The 21942-nt window shown below is 31.3% G+C and overlaps 1 protein-coding gene across 3 annotated transcripts; it reads left to right on the top strand.

Moving 5' to 3' along the window:
* Positions 1–1517: 1517 nt before the first annotated feature.
* On the top strand, positions 1518–10947 carry LOC139488046 (PRKCA-binding protein-like). Of its 3 annotated transcripts, none has more exons than XM_071273362.1 (11): positions 1961–2029; positions 3111–3259; positions 3810–4050; positions 5263–5329; positions 5743–5832; positions 6514–6630; positions 7312–7445; positions 8494–8586; positions 9195–9295; positions 9992–10086; positions 10539–10947. In XM_071273362.1, the coding sequence occupies exons 2-11, from the start codon at positions 3159–3161 to the stop codon at positions 10796–10798; spliced, it is 1299 nt and encodes a 432-aa protein (XP_071129463.1). In that variant the 5' UTR covers positions 1961–2029; positions 3111–3158; the 3' UTR covers positions 10799–10947. The 3 variants fall into 3 exon arrangements, with proteins under 3 accessions (XP_071129465.1, XP_071129463.1, XP_071129464.1); XM_071273363.1 differs by lacking the exon at positions 1961–2029 and adding an exon at positions 2033–2047; XM_071273364.1 differs by lacking the exons at positions 1961–2029; positions 3111–3259 and adding an exon at positions 1518–1659.
* The last annotated feature ends 10995 nt before the right edge of the window (positions 10948–21942 follow it).

The raw sequence follows: 21942 nt of genomic DNA, 5'->3' as shown, positions 1-21942 counted from the left end.
ATACCACATCTTCTTTTTTATAGTTGAAAATTTCATTCACCAGAAGATCTCAACATTGTTCCAGAATATCTCAACCGATACCAGAAAATCTCAACATGACATACTTTATAACATATTTAGCTTAATGAAATTATATTAGTAAAGAAAAAGAACGAACAGTAATTTTATGTTTATAATGTTTTAGAAAAATACTAATTTACTGATATATATGCTAGTTTATCAATGATATCACTGTCATTTTGTCAATAGCTGACTGCGCTGGTCACATTTACCTGCTGGAGAAAAGTCATTACGATGTCATTTTAAATCATATTCATTTGTGTTATACACGAGATAAACCGTAATTCCAATATCTATGGCATGACATTCTCCGAATTTACAAAAAACGCATTGATTTTCAGTAAATTGACGAAAAGTCTACCTACCCTGCGTTTATTTTGAATATTTTGAACCAGAAAAACTCAACAAGAAGTGCCAGAATACTTTTTTCCATCTCAACATTTAGATTGAGATTAGATGGTTTACCAGGCGTGTATATATTTCATTCTGACTTCAGTTTTAAATGCATATTTAACATGTGACAATGTCACGATTATTTTGTCTTAATGAGATTATGAGGCGGCAAAGAGGTAAATATAGGACAGTAAAAAAACACTTTGAACACCTACCGTGCGAGGGCTGTATAGCCAGTTAAGGTAGTTAAAAATTTCCATCATCAACTTTGAACAGATTTGAAATCACCAATTGCAATGTAAGCATGCAATTTATCAAGCAATTCCAACGAATATTTGACACTCCAAAAGTGATCAATTTAACTATTTTCGAAGGGCTAAATGGAGTATTATGGACCCATGTGCATGTATCCAAAGTTGGTGCAGTTTAATTAAAAAATGACTGAGCATTCATTGACATCATTTATCACCCGGTGTGTCATTATTCAGTATTTGGAAATCAATTTTAGTTAACACCTATATGGTTTCAATCATTTATAGCTTTTCAAGGAGATGTAAAGCTCATACTTAATAAACTCCTCAGCGAACAGCAGATATCAGTATATTATTAAAATTGGAAAGGTCAAATCCAGCTGATGTGGGGCGGCAACGGAAAATGTAAGTTCACGGTGACGCACAGTTTCTATACATCGTCCTATACAATTTCTCAGTGACTACCTTACGAGTTCTAGGTGAAATCTTTTTTCTTTTCTTTAATAAGTGCATTTTAGTCTTTTGGTATTTACAGGATATTTTTTTTTGCCGTTGCTGGTCCCTTGCTGGTTTCATTGCAGTTAACTTTTGTTGGCATAAGGGCATTTAACCCGTCCGCGGGAAGGTTTATATATCAAAATTATTGCTTTTATTAAATGTGCATAAAGTTGTATTAGGTATGTGATAGTCGATTTAAAAGAGCTCATGTTTCTTTGTTATTGTATAATATATTACTATTTTTTAGTAAAATTTACGTAAAAACTTTTAGATTGCAAGCTCTTTAGAAAAGCTATTACTTGTATTTTTATTAACTTTGCGCAGGTCTGATTTGGCACCAGTTTGTTTATTTCCGGTTTCTATTCAAGATTCTGGAATCAATATCGTTGTTCCCTGCATCAACTGAGATGTATTACGACCAGGGAGGGATGGAATATGAACTCGAGGAGGACAAACTGTAAGCCTTGGTCCTATCCTCAACTGATTACTCAGTCGATGTATCAGTAACTCACCCATGGACACGTGTTCATATTTTTCTTTGACACTGTCAGTTTAAAAATCCAAGTAAATTATATCGTGTATATTGCCTCTTTGGCATATATCTGATGATATATGTTAAAAGGTACCATACTCTGGTTTTAATGAAGTAGGAATCTGACCAGAGGAAATGTTGTTTTAACAAAAAATATATATCGTACAACTATTTTCCATATTTTATACTGCTTATTTGCATGCTTCATTTGTCATCATATTAAGTCACATGACATGATGATTTAAATGACAATAAATAACGTATGACACAAGGAGGGACGTGGCACAGTCACTAAGTATTCTTTTTTAATCAAGTATTATTATTATTATTATTATTAAAGTTATGATTTTTTAGCCATGAAGTTTAAAAACTTGTACTAAAATGACCTTTAAAAAACATCATAATGCATGCTACATTTACTTGGTGTTACCAGTTACATGTACTGTTTAGGGTTGCTGATGGACAACCAGCATTGTATATAGATTTATTAAAGCCCATTTTGGACATTTCATGAGAAACTTAGATAGAAAAAGAAAATAAGTACCATAAAACAAGCTATTTAACTTATTCATTGTTATTCAAAGACATATAAATGTAAATATTATGTTGCTGAACATTACAATCAATCAGAAATAAAATTATATTTAATATATGTTAATTTTGTAAAATTCTCTTGTATATACATGTAATATTCTAATTTCATTCACACTCCCACAATAAAAAAAAACTCACATATTAACAATTTCAGAACATATTCATACATCAATGTTTCATAGAACAAATTATTTTTGTAAATCTTTTAATAAACAACATCATTTGAATAAAAAAATAGTTTTGGTCCTTATTAATATAAAAACATACTTTCTACTGTTAGATTTTCATTTTTAGACAGTCTTGTCTTATTGTTTCTTTTTAAGTACATTGTAACTCTCTGAGTTGAACTACTAATACAATGTATTTCATCTTTGATTTGTCCCTAGTCACATCATGATCATTAATTTTGTACATGTGCATAACTGATAAATCCTCATTTCTATAATTTATCAAAGTTACCCTTATTGTTCTTTATTTTTTCCATATCAACCTGAATCTGTGGGGAGAATGTTTGCATGTGTAAAACCTAAATTTATATAAAACTAAAAATTATGTTGTCTTTCAAAATTATATGACAATCCCTCTTCCAATGGCTATTTCTTTGAAAATGTTTTGTTTGGAGAAAACACTGCATGTAAAGAACTTCAAAGTCTTGTTTTCATAAAGAAATATTTTTTTATCTAGGTACATGTATACTATCTGACTTTTTTGTGTATTTTTATCGAAAAATTTTGAAAGTTATACTACAGCATTCATTGCATTAAATTGCTTTACATGTGTAGGTGAATACTTTGAGAATTAAGAAACTTAGTGGCTGTGTTCAAGTAAAGATGGATGATTACGATTATGACCTATTACCAACATTTGACATGGATGAGTATGATCCAAATGAGGATGGATTATTAGAGTTTTACTATCAAGAGGACAAACTGTAAGAGTACTTTTTAACAGTGTCAAGGCTGTACTTTTTTCATGTTCATTTGTAATTTATTAATGCATGAATTAAACCATGATGATACACAATGACACAATAGTTTGGTTGTCAGCTGGCCATCAATGTAATTATTCAATATGAAGAGTTAAAGTTGACTCTAACAGCAACCCGTAATCTTGGCCTTTAAAATAATTATTTTGTGACTTACAAATATTTTAGAATTAAGATTTAAATAATTGTTTGATTTATTTAAATGTTTAAAAATAAAATGCTACTGGACTCTGCAGTCTCTGATTAAATATTAAATTGATGATTTACTATTAGTCAAACGTCAGATGGATAGCTACGTACATAGTTGTTTGTAGGTTCTTTCATGGTATAATTTCAAGAAAGGATGTGGGGTAAATGGAATATTCTCAAGTTACTTTTTTAACTTAAATTAATGTTGTCAGAAAAAAATTTGTAACCTTATGAAATCCTAAATGTTTGGTCTTAGCTTTAGTTAAAACCCACAGTTTTATAGACAATTATTATTATTTTTATATAGGGGTATGACAGTGACATCTGGCAGTGTAGCACTTCAGAAAGATGGCCAGAATTTGATTGGTATAAGTATAGGAGGTGGAGCTCCACTCTGTCCCTGTCTGTATATAGTACAGATCTTTGATAACACACCTGCCTCTAAAGAAGGAACTCTGGCCTCCGGTGATGAACTGGTTGGTGTCAGTGGACAATCTGTTAAAGGGAAAACCAAAGTAGAGGTGGCCAAGATGATACAATCTATAAAGGTAAAGATAATTTACATGCAGGTGTTTATAAATGTCATAATAAGGTTAAGTTAAATAGTTGCAGATATGTATTTTTGGTTTAAAGGACAAAGATAGGAGCAGGGAACGCCAGAACAATGTAACAAGTTTTTATACGAACGCAAAAATTAATTTTTTTTGGGTCATATATTGGTATCACGTCGTCGTCAGCATTGTCCAATGACGGGTGGTTTCCGGATAATTACTTTAGTATAAGTAAATAGAAATCAATAAAATTTTTACACAATGTTTATAACCACAAAAGGAAGGTTGGGATTGATTTTGGGGGTTATTGTCTCAAAGATTTAGGAATGAGGGGCCCAAAAAGGGACCCAAATAAGCATTTTTGTAGTTTTCAGTCAATAACTTGTGTTTAAGCGTATGAATCTTTCTGAAATTATACAAAAGGAAAGATTATGGGGGTTATGGCTCAAATCATATAGCAATTAGGGGGAGAAAAACAAGGGTTTTTCTGGTTAAAGGACAATTTAGACAATTTAAAAGCAGCGTAAGGGAGGTAATCCAATTAAAATTTAAAAAAAATACTTATATATATATATATGTTTGATTACTTGATTACCTCTCTTACACTGCTTAAAAATTATGTGTTAAGAAATGATGATTGTCTTCAGATGTGTAGCTGTAAATTTATTTTTAGAAGTTACTATTGATAAATATTGATTTTAACCATGACTGTATGTCATTTTATATTTTGATATTTTAGGATGTATTTAAATGAGTAGTTATTGTTGCCAATCGATTAGAAATTTTAATTGAGATTATTTTTGGAATGAGGGAAAGGGTAAGGTGAATTTTTTTTTTTTAAATATTTAGGGGATTAATATTCAACAGCATAGGGTATTGCTCAAAAGCAAAAACAAATTTCATAAGGCCACATTCATTCTGTGTCAGAAACCGAAATGCTGTGTCAACTTTTTAATCACAATCCAAATTCAGAGCTGTATCAAGCTTGAATGTTGTGTCCATACTTGCCCCAACTGTTCAGGGTTCGACCACGTGGTCATATAAAGCTGTGCCCTCAGAGAATCTGGTTTGCAATAAATTTATGTAACACCTTAAAGTTTCCCTTGTTAAGTACTAGTGATATTTTTTTTGTGAAATTGTTTATAGAATCATGGATTGGATCATGTTGATGAGCATACTTTGTAATATTTTCTTTTTTTTTACTAACAGGAAGAAGTGACTATCAATTACAACAATCTACATGCAGATCCCAAACAAGGCAAAAGTCTAGATATAGGTAAGTTAAAATCAGTAAGAAAAGTTGAGTTTCTTTTTTAACAAAGCATATTCACTTATGTGCTGAAAATTTATTTATTAACACCCTCAAGCAAAATTTATCTTAGATGGATTTTGGCTATTATTTTTTATGTCCTTTTTGGTCATATAGCCATTCTTGTCCCTTGAAAAAAGAAATTATATTGAAAATGTCATTGTAAGTAATCTCACACCAACATTTCTTGTTAGATATTTATAAAAAGTTATAAAAGGAAGACAATATATGGAAGTAATTTCCCTTGAACATATAAAGTATATGTATAGGAGGGGGACATTGGAATGGTGTTATTTTATTTTTAGCTGTATTTTTATAGTTTAAGTCCTATTATTAAATAAATGAGAGATAAAAACATACTTTTGTTTATCTAACTTTAGTTTTAAAGAAAGTGAAGCACAGAGTGGTAGAAACCATGAATACAAACACAGCAGACGCATTAGGACTTAGTAGAGCTATCTTGTGTAACGGTAAGATAATTTGATACATTGAGACTTAGTAGAGCTATCTTGTGTAACAGTAAGATAATTTGATACATTGAGACTTAGTAGAGCTATCTTGTGTAGCGGTAAGATAATTTGATAAATTAATACAAACACAACAGACACATTAGGACTTAGTAGAGCTATCTTGTGTAACAGTAAGATAATTTGATACATTGAGACTTAGTAGAGCTATCTTGTGTAACAGTAAGATAATTTGATAAATTGATAGACATACTTGTGCTTTATAATGGCAAAATATTTTTTGTAATTCAAACTGCTTTTTTTAGTTAGTTAAATTGTAGAATACGCATTATACAATCTTTAATAAATAATTATCATATTGCTTTATAGAGTTCATTGGAATTAAGAGTAAGGGATTATATAATCTGCTCATCAAATACTCATGGATGCTATTATCTGGACTTATGATACATGTATTTGTTAAATTTTATTTACAAAAATTCAAAAGTTAAAAGTTAAAAAGCAATGTTCTGAGAACTAAAGAACTAAATCAACATGAATGTTTAGGATAAATCTTTCAAATACTGTGTATGATATCTTTACACTTTAAAAAACAATTTTTCTTTAATCTTTTTGAGACTAAAAATCAGCATTGACATTTTTATAAATCATTGTTTTCATTCATTTAAAATACTTTGTTTCCAGATGGACTGGTAAAGAAACTAGAAGAATTAGAGAAAGTTGCAGAAATGTATAAAGGCTTAATAGGTCTTACCAAGTCATTATTAAAAACAACATTTGAATTATCTCAATCTCATAAAGGTTTGTACCGGTTATTGTATTTAATTGTAAGGTCACACTGAATAGTAATGGAAATGGCTATATTTGACTGTCAGATGTGTCTTTCTTCATGCATCATTGTCAATAGAGCTAAGATGATATGCTGAAATATTTAACAAGGCTATTGTTGGATCTGACATCCAAATAAAGCCTTTTAAAGTTAAGTATAAAATTTCACATTTAATAAAATGTGAATCAAAAATCCCAAAAGCATAGTAACAAAAAAACACATAAAATATACATAAAATACTGACTTGTCAACAATTATACTTTAGATAACTACACGTCACTTAAATACCTGTTTAACAGACAATTTCATGATGGATAGCGGAGAGTGTACTTTTTAATCAGAATGGAAACCTGTAGTACAAAGTTTGCTTATATTTTAAAACAAACACCTAAAAACCTAAAAACTAAAGGATAATATAGTTCTCATATCCACTTTGACAATCATTACACATTTAAAAGTGTTTATTGTTAAAAGTTCCCTGAAAATTTTTAATGCATTAATTCGATATAAATTCAGTTCACTGCACAGTTTTCTTTAATTAAACCTTTTTATCCAGCTGATTTGCCCGTAGAAATCCATAAAGTTTACATATTGATTAACACATGAAATCTGCATTTATCTTGTAAAATTATTAACTTGTGATATTACTACAGCATTTGGAGAAGTATTCTCAGCAATAGGAGTAAGAGAGCCACAACCTGCTGCTAGTGAAGCATTTTCTAGATTTGGTGAAGCTCATCGCAATATGGAAAGATTTGCTATCAAAATGTTAAAGACAGCTAAACCTGTAAGTTTACACTTGTAAGGGGATTGGAAGGAATTGCTGCTTTGCAAATAAAAATAAGTCTGAAGTCTTAGAACATGTCACAAAATAAATGGGAACATCCATCGTCTTTATTTATAGTTAGAGCATTGCACAAAGGATAAATTTTCATTTAAGAATTGTTTGTTAAAAAATAACCAGAAAGGATTAAATGTTTTCACAAATGGCTGAAATCAGGTTCAGTAATGCAGACTTGTCACCTATTTTTTTCAAATTTTTTTCAGTGCGTGTTTTGGCATAAACAGCTTTGTTATTCCGTAATATATGTTGAATTTAATTGATTTTCTGTTGTTTTACTGTTATTTCATGTATTTCATGGAAATGTTGCTAACACAAATTTTGACCACTACAGAAACTGTTCTAAATGGGACAGCTAAAATCCAATCAAAATAATTTTAATTCTGAAATGGTAAAAACTATGGAGTACAGAGGTAACTCACGTTACACCTAGGGAAAACAAGGGTTTTCTGTCGGACAGGAGTCATGTGACAGGAGTGCAGAAAAAGATTGATTGTTTGGTGTTTAACACCATTTTCTGCACTATTTGAATATCCCTTTGGTATGTTTCATCTCTTTTATTAAGAGTGTATAATTTTTTGTTACAAAATTTCTTAAAAAAACAACTTTTCTTGTTGACCTTGCTTTATAAAATATGTGGTTTTCATATTTAATTGCAATTTCATTGTGCAATTCCATAAATTCTAGTTCAAGTTATGTTATTTTCATAAAATCAAATGTTGATTTATTCTTTAGTTATGTTAATGTTTACCAATACAGAAATGACAAATCCTTTTAAAATAAAAGATTTGTTACTGTATGTTAAAACATTTGTATATGTGTAAGATGTCATGTGTCCCAACAACCAACAGTAATATGAAGATTTCTTGATTCCTTCAACTTTTTTAGTAGAGTAAATTATAGACATGCTTTTAGTTATTATGAATTGAAATGAGTTACCGGAATCCTATGTTATCTCTGAATAAATGATTTATACAGTTATTGACTATTTCAGATGATAACAGATTTAAATACATACCTTAACAAAGCAGTTCCAGATACTAGACTCACAATCAAGAAATATCTGGATGTCAAGTTTGAATATTTAGTATGTATATACATGTATAAATATTTTATGAATAATTATTAAATTTAAAAAGAATTAAGCTTATGAGTTATGGGATTTTTTTCATTATTTGTCTTGACTCGTTAAAATAAATCTGTTTTCTCAAACTATGATGTTCAGTTCTGGAAGTATTTTGTACAAGTAAATAAGAAATCGGATTTATCTTTGAAATTGTTCTATTATTTGCAAAAGGCCCTGACAGACAAACATAGACTAATTTCAAACAAGATAACTAATGTCATGCTTCTGTAAACAGCTATAATTATCAAATATTGAATATGGCTGCCATCCCTGAATCCAGTTTTAACTAGGACATTATAAGAAAACTAATTCCTGTTAGTATTTGATAAATTTGAACCGAACTTAATTTTGTTGTGTGTTTTGTATAGAGCAATATAGGACTCTTAGTGTTAACAGACGAATGTTTTGTTTAGTGTAAACAACAAAATATTTCAGCTATTTGCCTAATAAAATTTAAAGTATAGAAAAACATACAATGATCATATTCAAATAAGTACTTTTAGAATTTGTGATGCCTTTTAACCAGAATATATTCGAATTATTTAATTATTTTTTTTCTCAACTTCCAGGCATACTGCTTAAAGGTTAAAGAAATGGATGATGAGGAATACAGTTATGCTGCTTTACAGGAACCTCTTTATCGAGTAGAAACAGGAAATTATGAATATAGGTAAACAATAAATGATATTACCCTAGTGACTGATTTAAAGTTCAGTCTTAAGCAATAAATGCATAGTTATAACATTAGAAGGAAAATATATGTTGTCAGTTTAACAAAGCAGCATAAAAAATGAACATATTTATCTTCATATAAGGAAGAAAACGGTTCATTCCATTGGTAAAATAGTACAATAGAATATCAAAAGATGAGCATGAATTTTATAAAGCCTATATGCAACTATGAGGTGGTGATTTCATAACAAAATTTAAATACTTGATTAAAAATATAATTTGTAACTTATGCAGATTTTCCAATAGATACATTATCCTTAATTTTATATACCAATATTAGAAAACAAGGAGAATTTAAGCAATACAAAATTTATTTGTTTAAATGTCTGGAAAAAATATCTGTTAGATCTACATAAGCCCTATAATACTGAAAAAAAAAGTTAATTTTAAAGTGAATAAGGGATAAAAAAAAAATAGATGTAGAATTTTTTTTAAGAAGTATGTGCATATTTCAAGCTCGTAGACACTTGTACCTTTGTGAAGAGTCTTTGGCAAAATTTACTTTGACATTGGCTCAATTTACTGAAATTTCTCTATTCAACTCTGCTATTTAAAGAACATAAAAATATTTAAAGGTTTTGCAGATCTGTAATGCAGAAAAACAATAAAGAAGGTTATAACATTTTACTTGCAGGTTGATATTAAGATGTAGACAAGATGCCAGGACCAGATTTGCTAAAATGAGATCAGATGTCTTAGTGAAGCTTGAACTATTGGATCAGAAACATGGTATGTTAGCTTTTTATAAATATTAAAACACTTCAGTTGGAATAAAAAATAAAATGAATAATGAAAATTGAAAATGAAGAATATGGGATTATACAAGACCGAAATCTCATAAAAACTAGGAACACAATAAAAGAACCATAAACATCAAAACTGTGACGCTGAAATTAATTCAACAACAAGGAACCAATAAAACTTATTTCTACTTTATCATGTAGCACCTGTTGCATATACATTTTAATTCTTAACTAGACAGCTGTTTGATCTATAGAAAGTGGACATTACCAGTTTTTTTAGATAATATTGTTATCTGGATGTTTGTGTATCAATATGTTGATATTATTTAAACAAGCAAATTGAACTTATAATCATACATATTACCAAAACCACATCTATTTGTTGAATACAACAACTTTGGATGTTTAACAAATGTATTTATTTTTTATTTTCTACAGTACAGGACATAGTGTTCCAGTTACAAAGATTTGTGTCGGCTATGGCTAAATACCATAATGACTGTCATGGTGTAATGAAAGAAGCTGTTGTATTCCCTATAGAAGTAGACTTATCAAGAGGAACATTTACTTATGATACAACCAATCAATTCAATGATGAAGAAGATGAAGAGGAGGAGGAACAGGAAGAGGAAGTGGTTACAGAGTCCAGAGGGGAGACAACTGCCCCTTATAGTGATAACTTAATAAATACTGATTAGTATGAATGAGAGAGGCTGATGAAAGATTGATTATAAATAATAGCATCCTTAAAGGTATATGTTATGATTGAATGTTGCTCTGCTAGGAAACATGTTTATAGCTTCATTGTATGGATAAACTTGTTATTTGAGAGAAAGGGAAAGTCATCCAACTGTTGTGTTATATGTTTCTTTGTTTATTAATTTTTGGAAAAAATCTATATCAATTATTTTTATAAGACAGTTGTCTCAATAGATTTAAACTGTTTCTAAAGTAGTTGTATTTTTTCTTTTTACATATTATTTTTAACATTAACTTCTCTCAAATAGTACATTATATTTCATGTTAAAGTTTTTATCATGAGTCATTAAAGAAAGACTTTTTATATCATTTGTAAGACGTCTTTTCCATTTAAGGTAAGGTTTGCATGAAATCTGGATTTTTTTCTTGGTGATATTATAGCAATATGATACATCATTTTGTTCAGGGAGGACGACCCAATCATTTAATGAAAAAAAATCGAATTTCGCCCGTCCCGTTTTTTCAGGTGAAAAGCTCAAAATCCCGATTTTTAGGGGGAAATGTATTTGAATTCTTCTAGAATAATAATGTATGCGAGTGAATATAAAAAAAATAAAACTGAATAAAACGTGTATAAATAATTGTGGTTCATTCATTAATAATAAATTTGAATTTAAAATATCATAAAAAAAATCCTGAAAACACGATTTTTTAGTTTTTGGGTAAAAAAAAATCCGTTGCCATGGCAACAAAAAGCCAAAAATATCCCTTTTCCGGGTCCAACGTTTTTGTAAAAAACTGTGAAATTAAGGAATTAACTATTTGCATCATAATGAGCTAATAAAATTGGTATGTCCCCGAACTCGTTTTTACGGAAATGGCCGTTATATGTGTTTATCTTGTCATTTCTGTTAAACAAAAACATATTTTTTTTTGTTGATCTGCAAGGAAGAAAGTCATCTTAAATAGCATCTTTTTATAAAGAATCATTGTGTCTTGTATTATTTTGGGATTGACCATAATCAATGAGAGAAAACAGTGATTAACTTAAAAGATCAATGTAGGATAAACAAGAATGTGTCCAAAGTACACGGATGCCCCACTTGCACTATCCTTATCCATGTTCCATGGACCATGAAATTGGGTAATAATTTAATTTGGCATTAAAATTAGAAAGATCATACTGTAGGGAACATATGTACTAAGTTTCAAGTTGATTGGACTTCAGCTTCATCAAAAACTACCATGACCAAAAACTTTAACCTGAAACTCCCACTTTCATTTTCTATGTTCAGTGGACCATGGAATTGGAGTCAAAAGTCTAATTTGGCTTTAAAATTAGAAAAATCATATTATAAGCAACAAGTGTACTAAGTTTCAAGTTGATTGGACTTCAGCTTCATCAAAAACTACCTTGACTAAAAACTTTAACCTGAATGAACGGGCGCACAGACGAATGGACGCACATACGAACGGATGCACAAACGAACGCACGCACAGACGAACGAACGGAGCCACATACCAGAAAACATAATGCCCCTCTACTATCGTAAGTGGGGCATAAAAAAACTTAATTCAAATAGTTCGGGGGTGGGGATGGGGGGATAAAAGTTGCTGCAAGTTTTGTTAATTTAACATCAATTCTACATATATCCATATCGGTTAATCAATTTTCCCAAATTAAGTTATGAAGGGGAGGGGAGGGTCAGTGAAAAAACTATGTGAATTGAGGTTTTTTTTATCCTACATTAAAATTTTGATGTGGTCTCTTAACTTTATGCCCACAACTATCAGTCGGAAGGGGAGGTGTTTAACTTTGGTCATACTTGCGTAATACATGTAGAAAACTCTGATTTTGAAGGAAACGCTTATATTCTTTCAGTTCTTCAAACTGTAATATTTTAAATCTTAGAAAAGCATTGCTCCATTGCCCCATATTTGGTAAATTGTTTGTATGCAGCAATTGGATGAAAAGACATCAGTTTTGACTATAGTAAAGTCATTTACAGAAGCCGTTATTTATTCCATTCAAATCATTATTAAATCTAGACATCAACAAATGTTATTCAAATATGATCAAATATTTATGACTAAGCAGGGGAAAGCCTTGGTTTACTGGTATGATTTGTCTAATTGTTACACATGATATTCAGATTTGGGGTCTTTGATCAAACAAACAAACTCCATGCTCCTGTGCGTGATGAAAGACGAAAGAGACGATGGCCTTGGAAAAAATATGACCAGCTGTATATGTATTGTTGATATTTAAAATATGAAATGCAGTTATGTAGACCTGTAATATGAAAATCTTCCACATTTTAATCAATTAAAATAAGTTCAATAAAGTTTACAGGAGTAACGGCACTGTAGTTGAGGAATCCCCATCGTCTATTGGCATTTTGATGTTCGCAACTGCGTTTTTACTGTTCACGCGTAGGGGAGACAGTAAAACGGAAATTTGCGACCGTCAAATCAAAATTGGTCATGGCTTCTCTTTAACTATAGTTATGTTATTCCGATTATAATGCATTACACAAAGAAATAATATGTTAGAGCTTGGAATAAATGGATAATGTGTCCATAGGAAACTGATGATGCCCCTCTTTCATAATTATGAAACATTATAAAGCATTACGTATAAATTTTATAGCATTTGGTAAAAGCAAAGTAAAGTTGGAGAACAGAAACGAGAAACTCAGAAAACGACCTCATAAAAATACTCCGAGCGTCGTCACTACTTTATTATGATCTCTTATATATACGGAGAAAGACTTAAAACTAGCAATTTCCTGGATTTTATAGTAGTGAGTCCGTGCATGTGTAGAGACACATATAACCATCCTCGTTTTTTAGATAAATTGATTCAAAGTTGACTGATATGCATAGAAGTTTGTTTAGTAAGAGGTTGTAAAATGTCCAGTGGCAAATACTTCAGGACGACACAATAAAATAGTTGTGTCCATACCCGTAGCCAGGGGCGGGGGGGGGGACGAAACCCCCCCCCCTTGAAAACAAATAAGCACTGTTAAAGTCAATGTTCTGTTCGAATTGTGACTGTTAAAGTCAAGTTTGTGAGTCCAACAAACCCCCCCCCCCCCCTCCTCCCCCCTTGGAAATTCCTGTCTACGGGCCTGGTGTCTTAATGCATCCATAAAAAATTACTATTAGAACACTCCGTCAGTTGTAAAAGTGATTGATACAAATAAAATAAATTTCGAATGATGTAAACGTGTGGGTTGTGTGCGTAATTGCGGAAAAGACTAAGTTCAACAGTCTGTCATACGTAAAAACTCTGCAATAAAATTATCTGAGAATATATGCATTCTCTATAAGTAAAACACATGGCGCATTATGTAAATTTTAAACTAAATTGACTAAAAGTGTCACAAAAATATGCCGTTTTCATTCAATCCTGCGTTTCTATAATTTGTATTTATATGTATAAATACTGTATAAAAAATCGGAATCGGCGTGCATCAGACTTACAAATTCAATAAAAGACAGCTTAACAATCAGTGAAAAAGTTACCGGGGTTCTTGAAGCAGAATCAACAAAACTTGTCTTGTGAAAGGACAAGACGGGGACAAGCCATAAAAAACACATTAATATTAGACCGATTTTTATTGAAATCAGCTTCCCATACATCAGTTGATGTTTTTTTAGTTTTTATGGCGGGAGACAAGAAAAATGGGACGGGAGAATGGAGAAAGGTATCCCCTGTCCGACCATTCATAAATCTATAACTGTAAAAGTGACGACATCAAAATTAAAATCTATTCTGTGTTTTTGTGGCAAAAAGCATTGTGCATAAATTTTATATTAGTTGGTTGAGGAAGACTATTCTAAAGTAAGAGAATGGAAACCAATTTTGTAAAAACAGACGTACACTATAATACGTACATTCGGATCAACGTACAAACAGACAAAGATACAACTTAATGCCCCCTTTGCTACAGCGGGGGCATAAAAATGTACATTTATGAAATAAAATAAAACTCCGCGAAACTTAATGAATTGTTTTTGCACATAGACGTTATGGATAAACGTGACGTCATATAATGAAAACTAACAAACTGAAGGTCATAACGTTACTTGTACGATTCAAATTTTGATAAAATTACACCAAAACGGCAAATTTGAGGTAGGTGTTGTTTTATTTTCGATAATATTGTAGTTATCGAACATTGGTTATTCAAAGCAATTCAAAATGGCGGGTCCCTCCTTTTTTCAATTATTTGAATTCGAGTTATCTCCCTGTGTACGCAAACCTTACCTTAACACAAATTAGAATAAACACATGTGTGCATCCAAAAATGTGAAGCAAAAGATGCAATATTTTCAAATGTCATCTTGTTTTTCGTTGATCTTCTCTTATGCTATTGAAATCCAGTTTTTACATTCCTTGTTTTGTTTTGTTGTAATGTGTTATTTATGTACCTTTATAATTTAATAATGTTATATTTGAGAAGTTCTCCTATTCCACCACTGAAAGCACCTTCTTTTGTAGGGTAATCCATTTCATGACAATTACAAGATATTTTTACTTTGGATATAAATATAAACTGACAAGGCATTAGAGATTTTTTATTGTTTCACTATATAAGGACTGTATACTGATTATTAGTAGATATCAGATGAAAAAGTAGATCTGTTTCTGAATCTCCAAGTTCTAAGGCTCAGTATAAATGAATCTTGTACTGTGTTTAATATTTTTCATTCCGGTATAGATTTATTTTACTTTTATTGGTGCGATACAAATGTTGTATATAATTAAAGTTCTCATTCCAGAAGAAAACATTTTCATATGTTTAAATTCAGTTTAATTGTTATCTGTTTAAAATTTATACATATTTATTAAAATGACATCTGTTGTGATTATGTGCAATATTATTAATTTAGATATTAAAATTTGTTGATACATTTTGTGTTTTTCTTCTTCCTTTTATTATCGTATTAAATCTTCACACCCAATGTTAACTTGTAAAGGGCATCTCATTATCCTGAAAACTTAAACAGGACCACTGGAGCATAAATTATTAGGTCAAAATCAGACGACAATGTCTGGCCAAAAAGCTCTACTATTAAAAAACCTCAATTAAAAGTTCAACTAAATGCAAATATTTATTACAATGCACAAGAGGAAAGAGGTGATTAGATATGGAGGTGTTTGAAAATTTTGATTACCTTAATTTAGAGAGCTTTGAACTAGAATTGTTTTTATAGACCGTATATTGGTATCATGTCCTCGTCATTGTTGGTGTCGTCGTCTGAAGACGGATAGTTTCCGGATAATAACTTTAGTATAAGTAAATAGAAATCAATAAAATTTTAACACAATGTTTATAACCACAAAAGGAAGCTTGGGATTGATTTGAGTGGTTATGGTCCCTAAGGTTTAGGAATTAGGGGCCCAAAATAAGCATTTATCTAGTGTCTGGACAATAAGTTGTGTAAAAGTATTTCAATTATTCTGAAATTGTACAATGTTTAATACCATAAGTAGAAGGTTGGGATAAATTTTAAGGGTAATGCAATAAACAGTCATAGGAATAAAGGGCAAAAAAAGGGGGAGGGTTCAATTTTTCTCATTTCAGATTTCAGAAATTAAAAAGAAAATTTCTTCAAATATTTTTTTTAAGAGGATTAATATTAACAGCATAGTGAATTGCTCAAAAGCAAAAAAAAAAATTTTTTAAGTCATAAGACCATTCTTTCTGTGTCAGAAACATATGCTGTGTCAACTTTTTAATCACAATCCAAATTCACTGTGGTAAAGCTGATGACTGTAACTGCATTCACGGTCATCCCAAGATGTCGGATGAAAAATTAGGTCAGTATCTGTATTGTCTGTTAAAGTGTTTCTATATCATTTTCTTTACAAATAATACATTTCAACGATGTAAATTTATAAAAGAATCACTCGGAAATCACAAACTACTACCGAGAAATGTACATGAAATGGGAAATTCGATTTGAAAAAATCGTTAAGATGACCGTAAATCACAATCGAGATGACCGTAACAGAATCAGCGATTCATAACAAGGCTGACCGTAATTGGTTTTAAGATGACCGTAATTTGTATATGATGACCGTAACTTTTAAAGGATGACCGTCATTTCTAAGAAATATCCGTATTTATATAACTACCTTTATGTATCCAATGAAGTTAATCGTGTTAGTATAAACGTATTAATATGAGAGTTTTATCCTATAAGTAGAAGAAACTTAGATGTGCTTCAAATGCATAGTTCACCATATGTATCTTTTTTACAGTAGAGGGTTGAATTTTTAAAATGAATTTGCAACAAGACATGCACATGAAGAAGTGGGGAAACCATGCAACAAACGCGCGATAAAATGACACCTTACAAGTATAATTGAAAAAAATGCGGTGCACAGCCTCCAACTACAAGACAAAAGATATTTTTTTATTTCTGGGATTCCTTTTAATGACGTATAATACATACACATTTTTAAAAATGCCAATGCATGTACACCCATTGATATTATATCGTCTTCCATTTTGTCGTGCAAATAAAATAACAGAAAATATTGTGATGTTGTCAATTTGTATATATACAGAAATGTTATTCATACAGTCAGGATTCTACTTCGTCAAAATTATCTCCCCATTACGTCAGGCAGTTCATTTTCACAATCGTAGAAATGGAACCCATTGTAGGGATGAAGCGCTGCCAATTTTGCTCTTGAAAACCGATAAATTTATCCACACAACACCATTACGATCCTTATATGTCAGTTGTATTTTAAAAGACAAATGTATCTACTAGCTAATGAGTATCAGTTAATGATCTTGTTTGTATTGATTCAACTTAGGCAGCAACCATTTGATTTTCCGGGGTGCTATGGATATTTTTTCGGACAATTTTTTTTTCTTCACGACAAGTCGAAAACAATTGTTTTCTTTCAATTTTAGCATAACAAATAGTGGCAGCTGAGGGTGAAACACCCTGAGAAAAAAAAATTGTTTGTTTCACCCTAAGCTGCCACTAAAAACAAATATTTTTTTTCTTCCAAAAACTGGAAGCAAACTTTTTTTCCCAAAAAAAATCCATAGTCCCCCCCTTCCCCTCAGAAAATCATATGGTTGCTGCCTTAAAACTATTGTATAATCGGGTCAGGTGGAATTTTCGAAAATTCTCAAACATTTAAAAAAAACCTGATTAAATATGTCGTGGAAGGGGGCAGACTAAAAATGTTCAGTGGTTGAAGATCATAAACCCTAGTTATCACACACAAAACAAAATATTTTTTCGAAGATATGCATTTTCATCATCCAAATTAAAAGACTGTCGTCAAGTACTTTTAGAAAAAAAATAGCTATTCAAACACACCTACTCTGTTTTTGTGATTCATTAGATAGGTATTTCACTTGACCCATATTTATCTTTTCGTACTGTCATTTTTTTACGTTATAAAGTCAACCTGTAGCTTTGATATATTAAAATTATAGAATCTGAAGCGAGATCATGCTATATCAAATACTCTTGCTTTGTACGTTTGAAAGACAAAATATACACCTCAAACACGCCCTAACATAAAAAGGTGCACTCGATTTTCTCCTTTCGATACAACCGTTACCTTTTTTTTTCTTGATTCACGTAATGGAAGGGCAGACACGAAAATTTCTGAACTAATAGATTGATATGTTGTCCCTCCGTGATAAAAAAAAATCGGAGGTTATGCATTTTCTACATCAAACTTTATATAGTACCCATGTCGTCGACTTGATATCTTATTGTTCTGCATTACTATGTATTAGATACATTGTAAACTTATGCAAATGGTGTTTTTAAATTAAACACTTCGTAATTGAGAAGAAAATTGTCGTTTTATTTGTTTTTAATAACTTTTAAAAATTTTGTTACTATAGTAAACATTACAGTAAACATTTATCGCCTTCTCTAACAAACAGCTACGAAAATTTTAACGTCGTTATCAATGAATATTTCATTGTTTACGATAAATATGCAATTTACTAGTATATTATCATTGTCATGAACCCAAAATACGGCCAATAGTTTAAAAAAAGAATTTTATGAACCATATTTATATCCGCTAACCGAGCCCCTATTCAGATCGACAAACTCAACAACAAGCTTTGAATACAAGTACGGATATTTCTTAGAATTGACGGTCGTCCTTTATAAATTACAGTAAGCCTTTACAAATTACGGTCATCCTTTACAAGATACGGTCATCTTTTTACCAATCACGGTCATCCTTGTTATATGTTACGGTCATCTTGAAAATATTTTGATTATGATTTACGGTCATCTTAACGATTTTTTCAAATCGAATTTCCCATTTCATGCACATTTCTCGGTAGTAGTTTGTGATTTCCGAGTGATTCTTTTATAAATTTACGTCGTTTCAATGTATGATTTGTAAAGAAAAGGATATAGAAACACTTTAACAGGCAATACAGAAACTGACCTAATTTTTCATCCGACATCTTGGGATGACCGTGAATGCAGTTACGGTCATCAGCTTTACCCCAGTGAAATTCAGAGCTGTATCCAGCTTGAATGTTGTGTCCATACTTGCCCCAACTGTTCAGGGTTGGACCTCTGCGGTCGTATAAAGCTGCACCCTGCAGAGCATCTGGCTGTCTTAGTCCTTAAGGCTCTGGTAGATATATGGCAATCCTACCACATCTCTTGATTTTTATAAAACATGTACTGCGTGAACCTCCAATTTTTGTCCAATATTAAAGAATTGGTATTGAATAAGGGCAAGGAGAAGCACAGTTATGGCACTTCACTCAAGTGTATATTTTGTTCATACCTTGCATGTCAAGTCCAAAAGTTTTCATATTGACATCTATACTGTCCATATCATAGTTATACCCAGGCTTTAAAAAAGTGAGTTTCCTCTGTCTGTCTGCCATCCATCCATCAGTCGGTCCGTCATAAGAATATTTATATGGTTATACGTTTTCAAATTCATCACTCAACAACTTCCTGTTTACCAAACACTTGTACCATTTTACACATGATAGCCAAGTTTAAAATTTTCGTCACATTTTTCTCAGGAAATAATATACAAGGATTTCTGAAAATTGGTGTCAGGGTTTATATGAACTAGCTTTACTATGTGATGTGTTTTCTGGTTCTCCACTCAACAACTTCCTGTTAACCAAAATATTTCCGCTGGGGTATTACTAGTGAGCAGTAGCTCAGTTTCTTTTGTTTTGATTGTCTTTTCTTTGTCAGCTGGGCATTACAATGTTGATTGAAGTGCATTGTATTTGTATAAAGCTATGGTATATTCAGCGGATGTTTCATACAGTGTTTGTAGACCCTCCATTATAGCAAGTTTTTGTTTGTTATATGTCTGTTGTCCTATACTTCATTCTATACTTGTTTAAACGAGCAAGGTCTACATGACCATTACAGGGTTTACCTGACCTAGACCCCATTTCATGGATCAGTAATGAAGGCTAAGTTTGCATGGTAAAATCTGAATCTCAGATTCTCGGAAGCAGAGTGTCAAATACCTTTGGTGTATGAAATGATTGCATGATGTACAAAAAATATACAGGTCGGTCTAGCTGTTTGTTGCACATGATTGTGTGGCAGATTTGATCTACAGGTTACCTCAATTTCAAGATTTATTGTTTGTAAGTTTTCATGGTAAGGTTGGTTTTGCAAGTACCATGAGTATGAGGTCAACTATATTTGATGTATAAAATGATTGTTTGGTGTACTTTTCTTGGTTTGGTCTGTTTCTCTGATACTACAAGAATAACGCATCTACAACAATTGAATGCTGTACATGTTCATCTGACTAACCATATTTACATGGATCATTTTAAGTTCTTCTATCAATAGGTGGCCACCATCAATAAAACTTGGAGAATATTTTCCTCTAGGACCTCAACATTAATTCAATAACGGTCAGTCAAGCGAGCACAACAGTTCAGTGTGTGTTTTTGGTTTTATGGATGCCAAGCTAATTACCAAATATGAAGTCTCACTAATCAGAAGCACTGGGAATGTGTGACCAAAAATTGAAGTTCATTCAACATATTGAAATATAATAAGTATTAGCAAACAAAAAGTAGGTGTTTGAAAACGGATCTATGTTTAAAATCCTTCAGACTTGTAAAATTAACTTTTTTTCATAATGGAATCTATTTTCTATACATGTATATATTTTTAGAAAGCAGCCTTATAGCTTATGACTTGTTGATTTCATCCTACAGGTAAGCTTTTCAACGTACAGAACTACCCTAGCATGATCAACATCTAGCAAACACTTTAGCTCAACTGGTTCTGCAAGCCATATCATGGTGTTTTACAGCCAGTGGCAAATATTACAGAAATATCAAGAAAAGTACATGCCCTTCTGCGACTAGGCCAATATATTGAGCTAGATTTCAAAATGCTAATTCAGTGAATGTTTCCAACCAGGACACTTATTTAGACTCAGAGAAGACTAGTCTTTGCTCATATTTATGAAAGCCACATGATTAGAAACAGCAAACACAATTTAATCAAGTCTTTGGTTTAAACTTGTCAAAACAAGCCCATTCCCTTCTGCATATAAGATGAGAACAAGATATACATAGAGTTCTGTTGCATCAGCTTTTGCTTATTGTTGAAGGCTGTACAGAGTCTTTGATATGGGTGGCAATAAAATCATTGTTCTTTTGCTTTTTCTTCGGTCAGTGGAAGTAGGGATTTTCTTTAAGAATTAATACACCATATTCCTTTTTTTTTTTTTACCTTTAAACTGTAGCTCAACCAAATCTTTGGTTACCTCAGGATAAACAAAAGCATGTAATTTGAAGAATTATCTAAAGATCGTGATTTAAAGGTTTGGTTGGCGTGTTTCCTTTATTTGTATAAATGTTTGATTATCCTCATTAAGATTGATATTAGCAAACAAAAGATGAGACTAAGGACAATGGACATATGACAGATCCAAGACTTCTACCTTTCAAAATATGAAGCTTTTAAGATAGCTTGAACTATATTTTCCCAAATCAGCAGCACGATAAACAAACAACAAGAAAATTGGCATTTACCAACAATTGGCAAGTTGTAAGAATTTGTTTGTGAACATGAAACACAACAGTAATGACATGAAAAAACTCTTGCTGAAGGATAACAGACA

Source organism: Mytilus edulis, chromosome 9 (genome assembly GCF_963676685.1).
Source record: "Mytilus edulis chromosome 9, xbMytEdul2.2, whole genome shotgun sequence".
Lineage (NCBI taxonomy): Eukaryota > Metazoa > Mollusca > Bivalvia > Mytilida > Mytilidae > Mytilus > Mytilus edulis.
The sequence above is the reverse complement of the archived record's forward strand: the minus strand, read 5'-3'. Positions and strand labels throughout refer to the sequence as shown.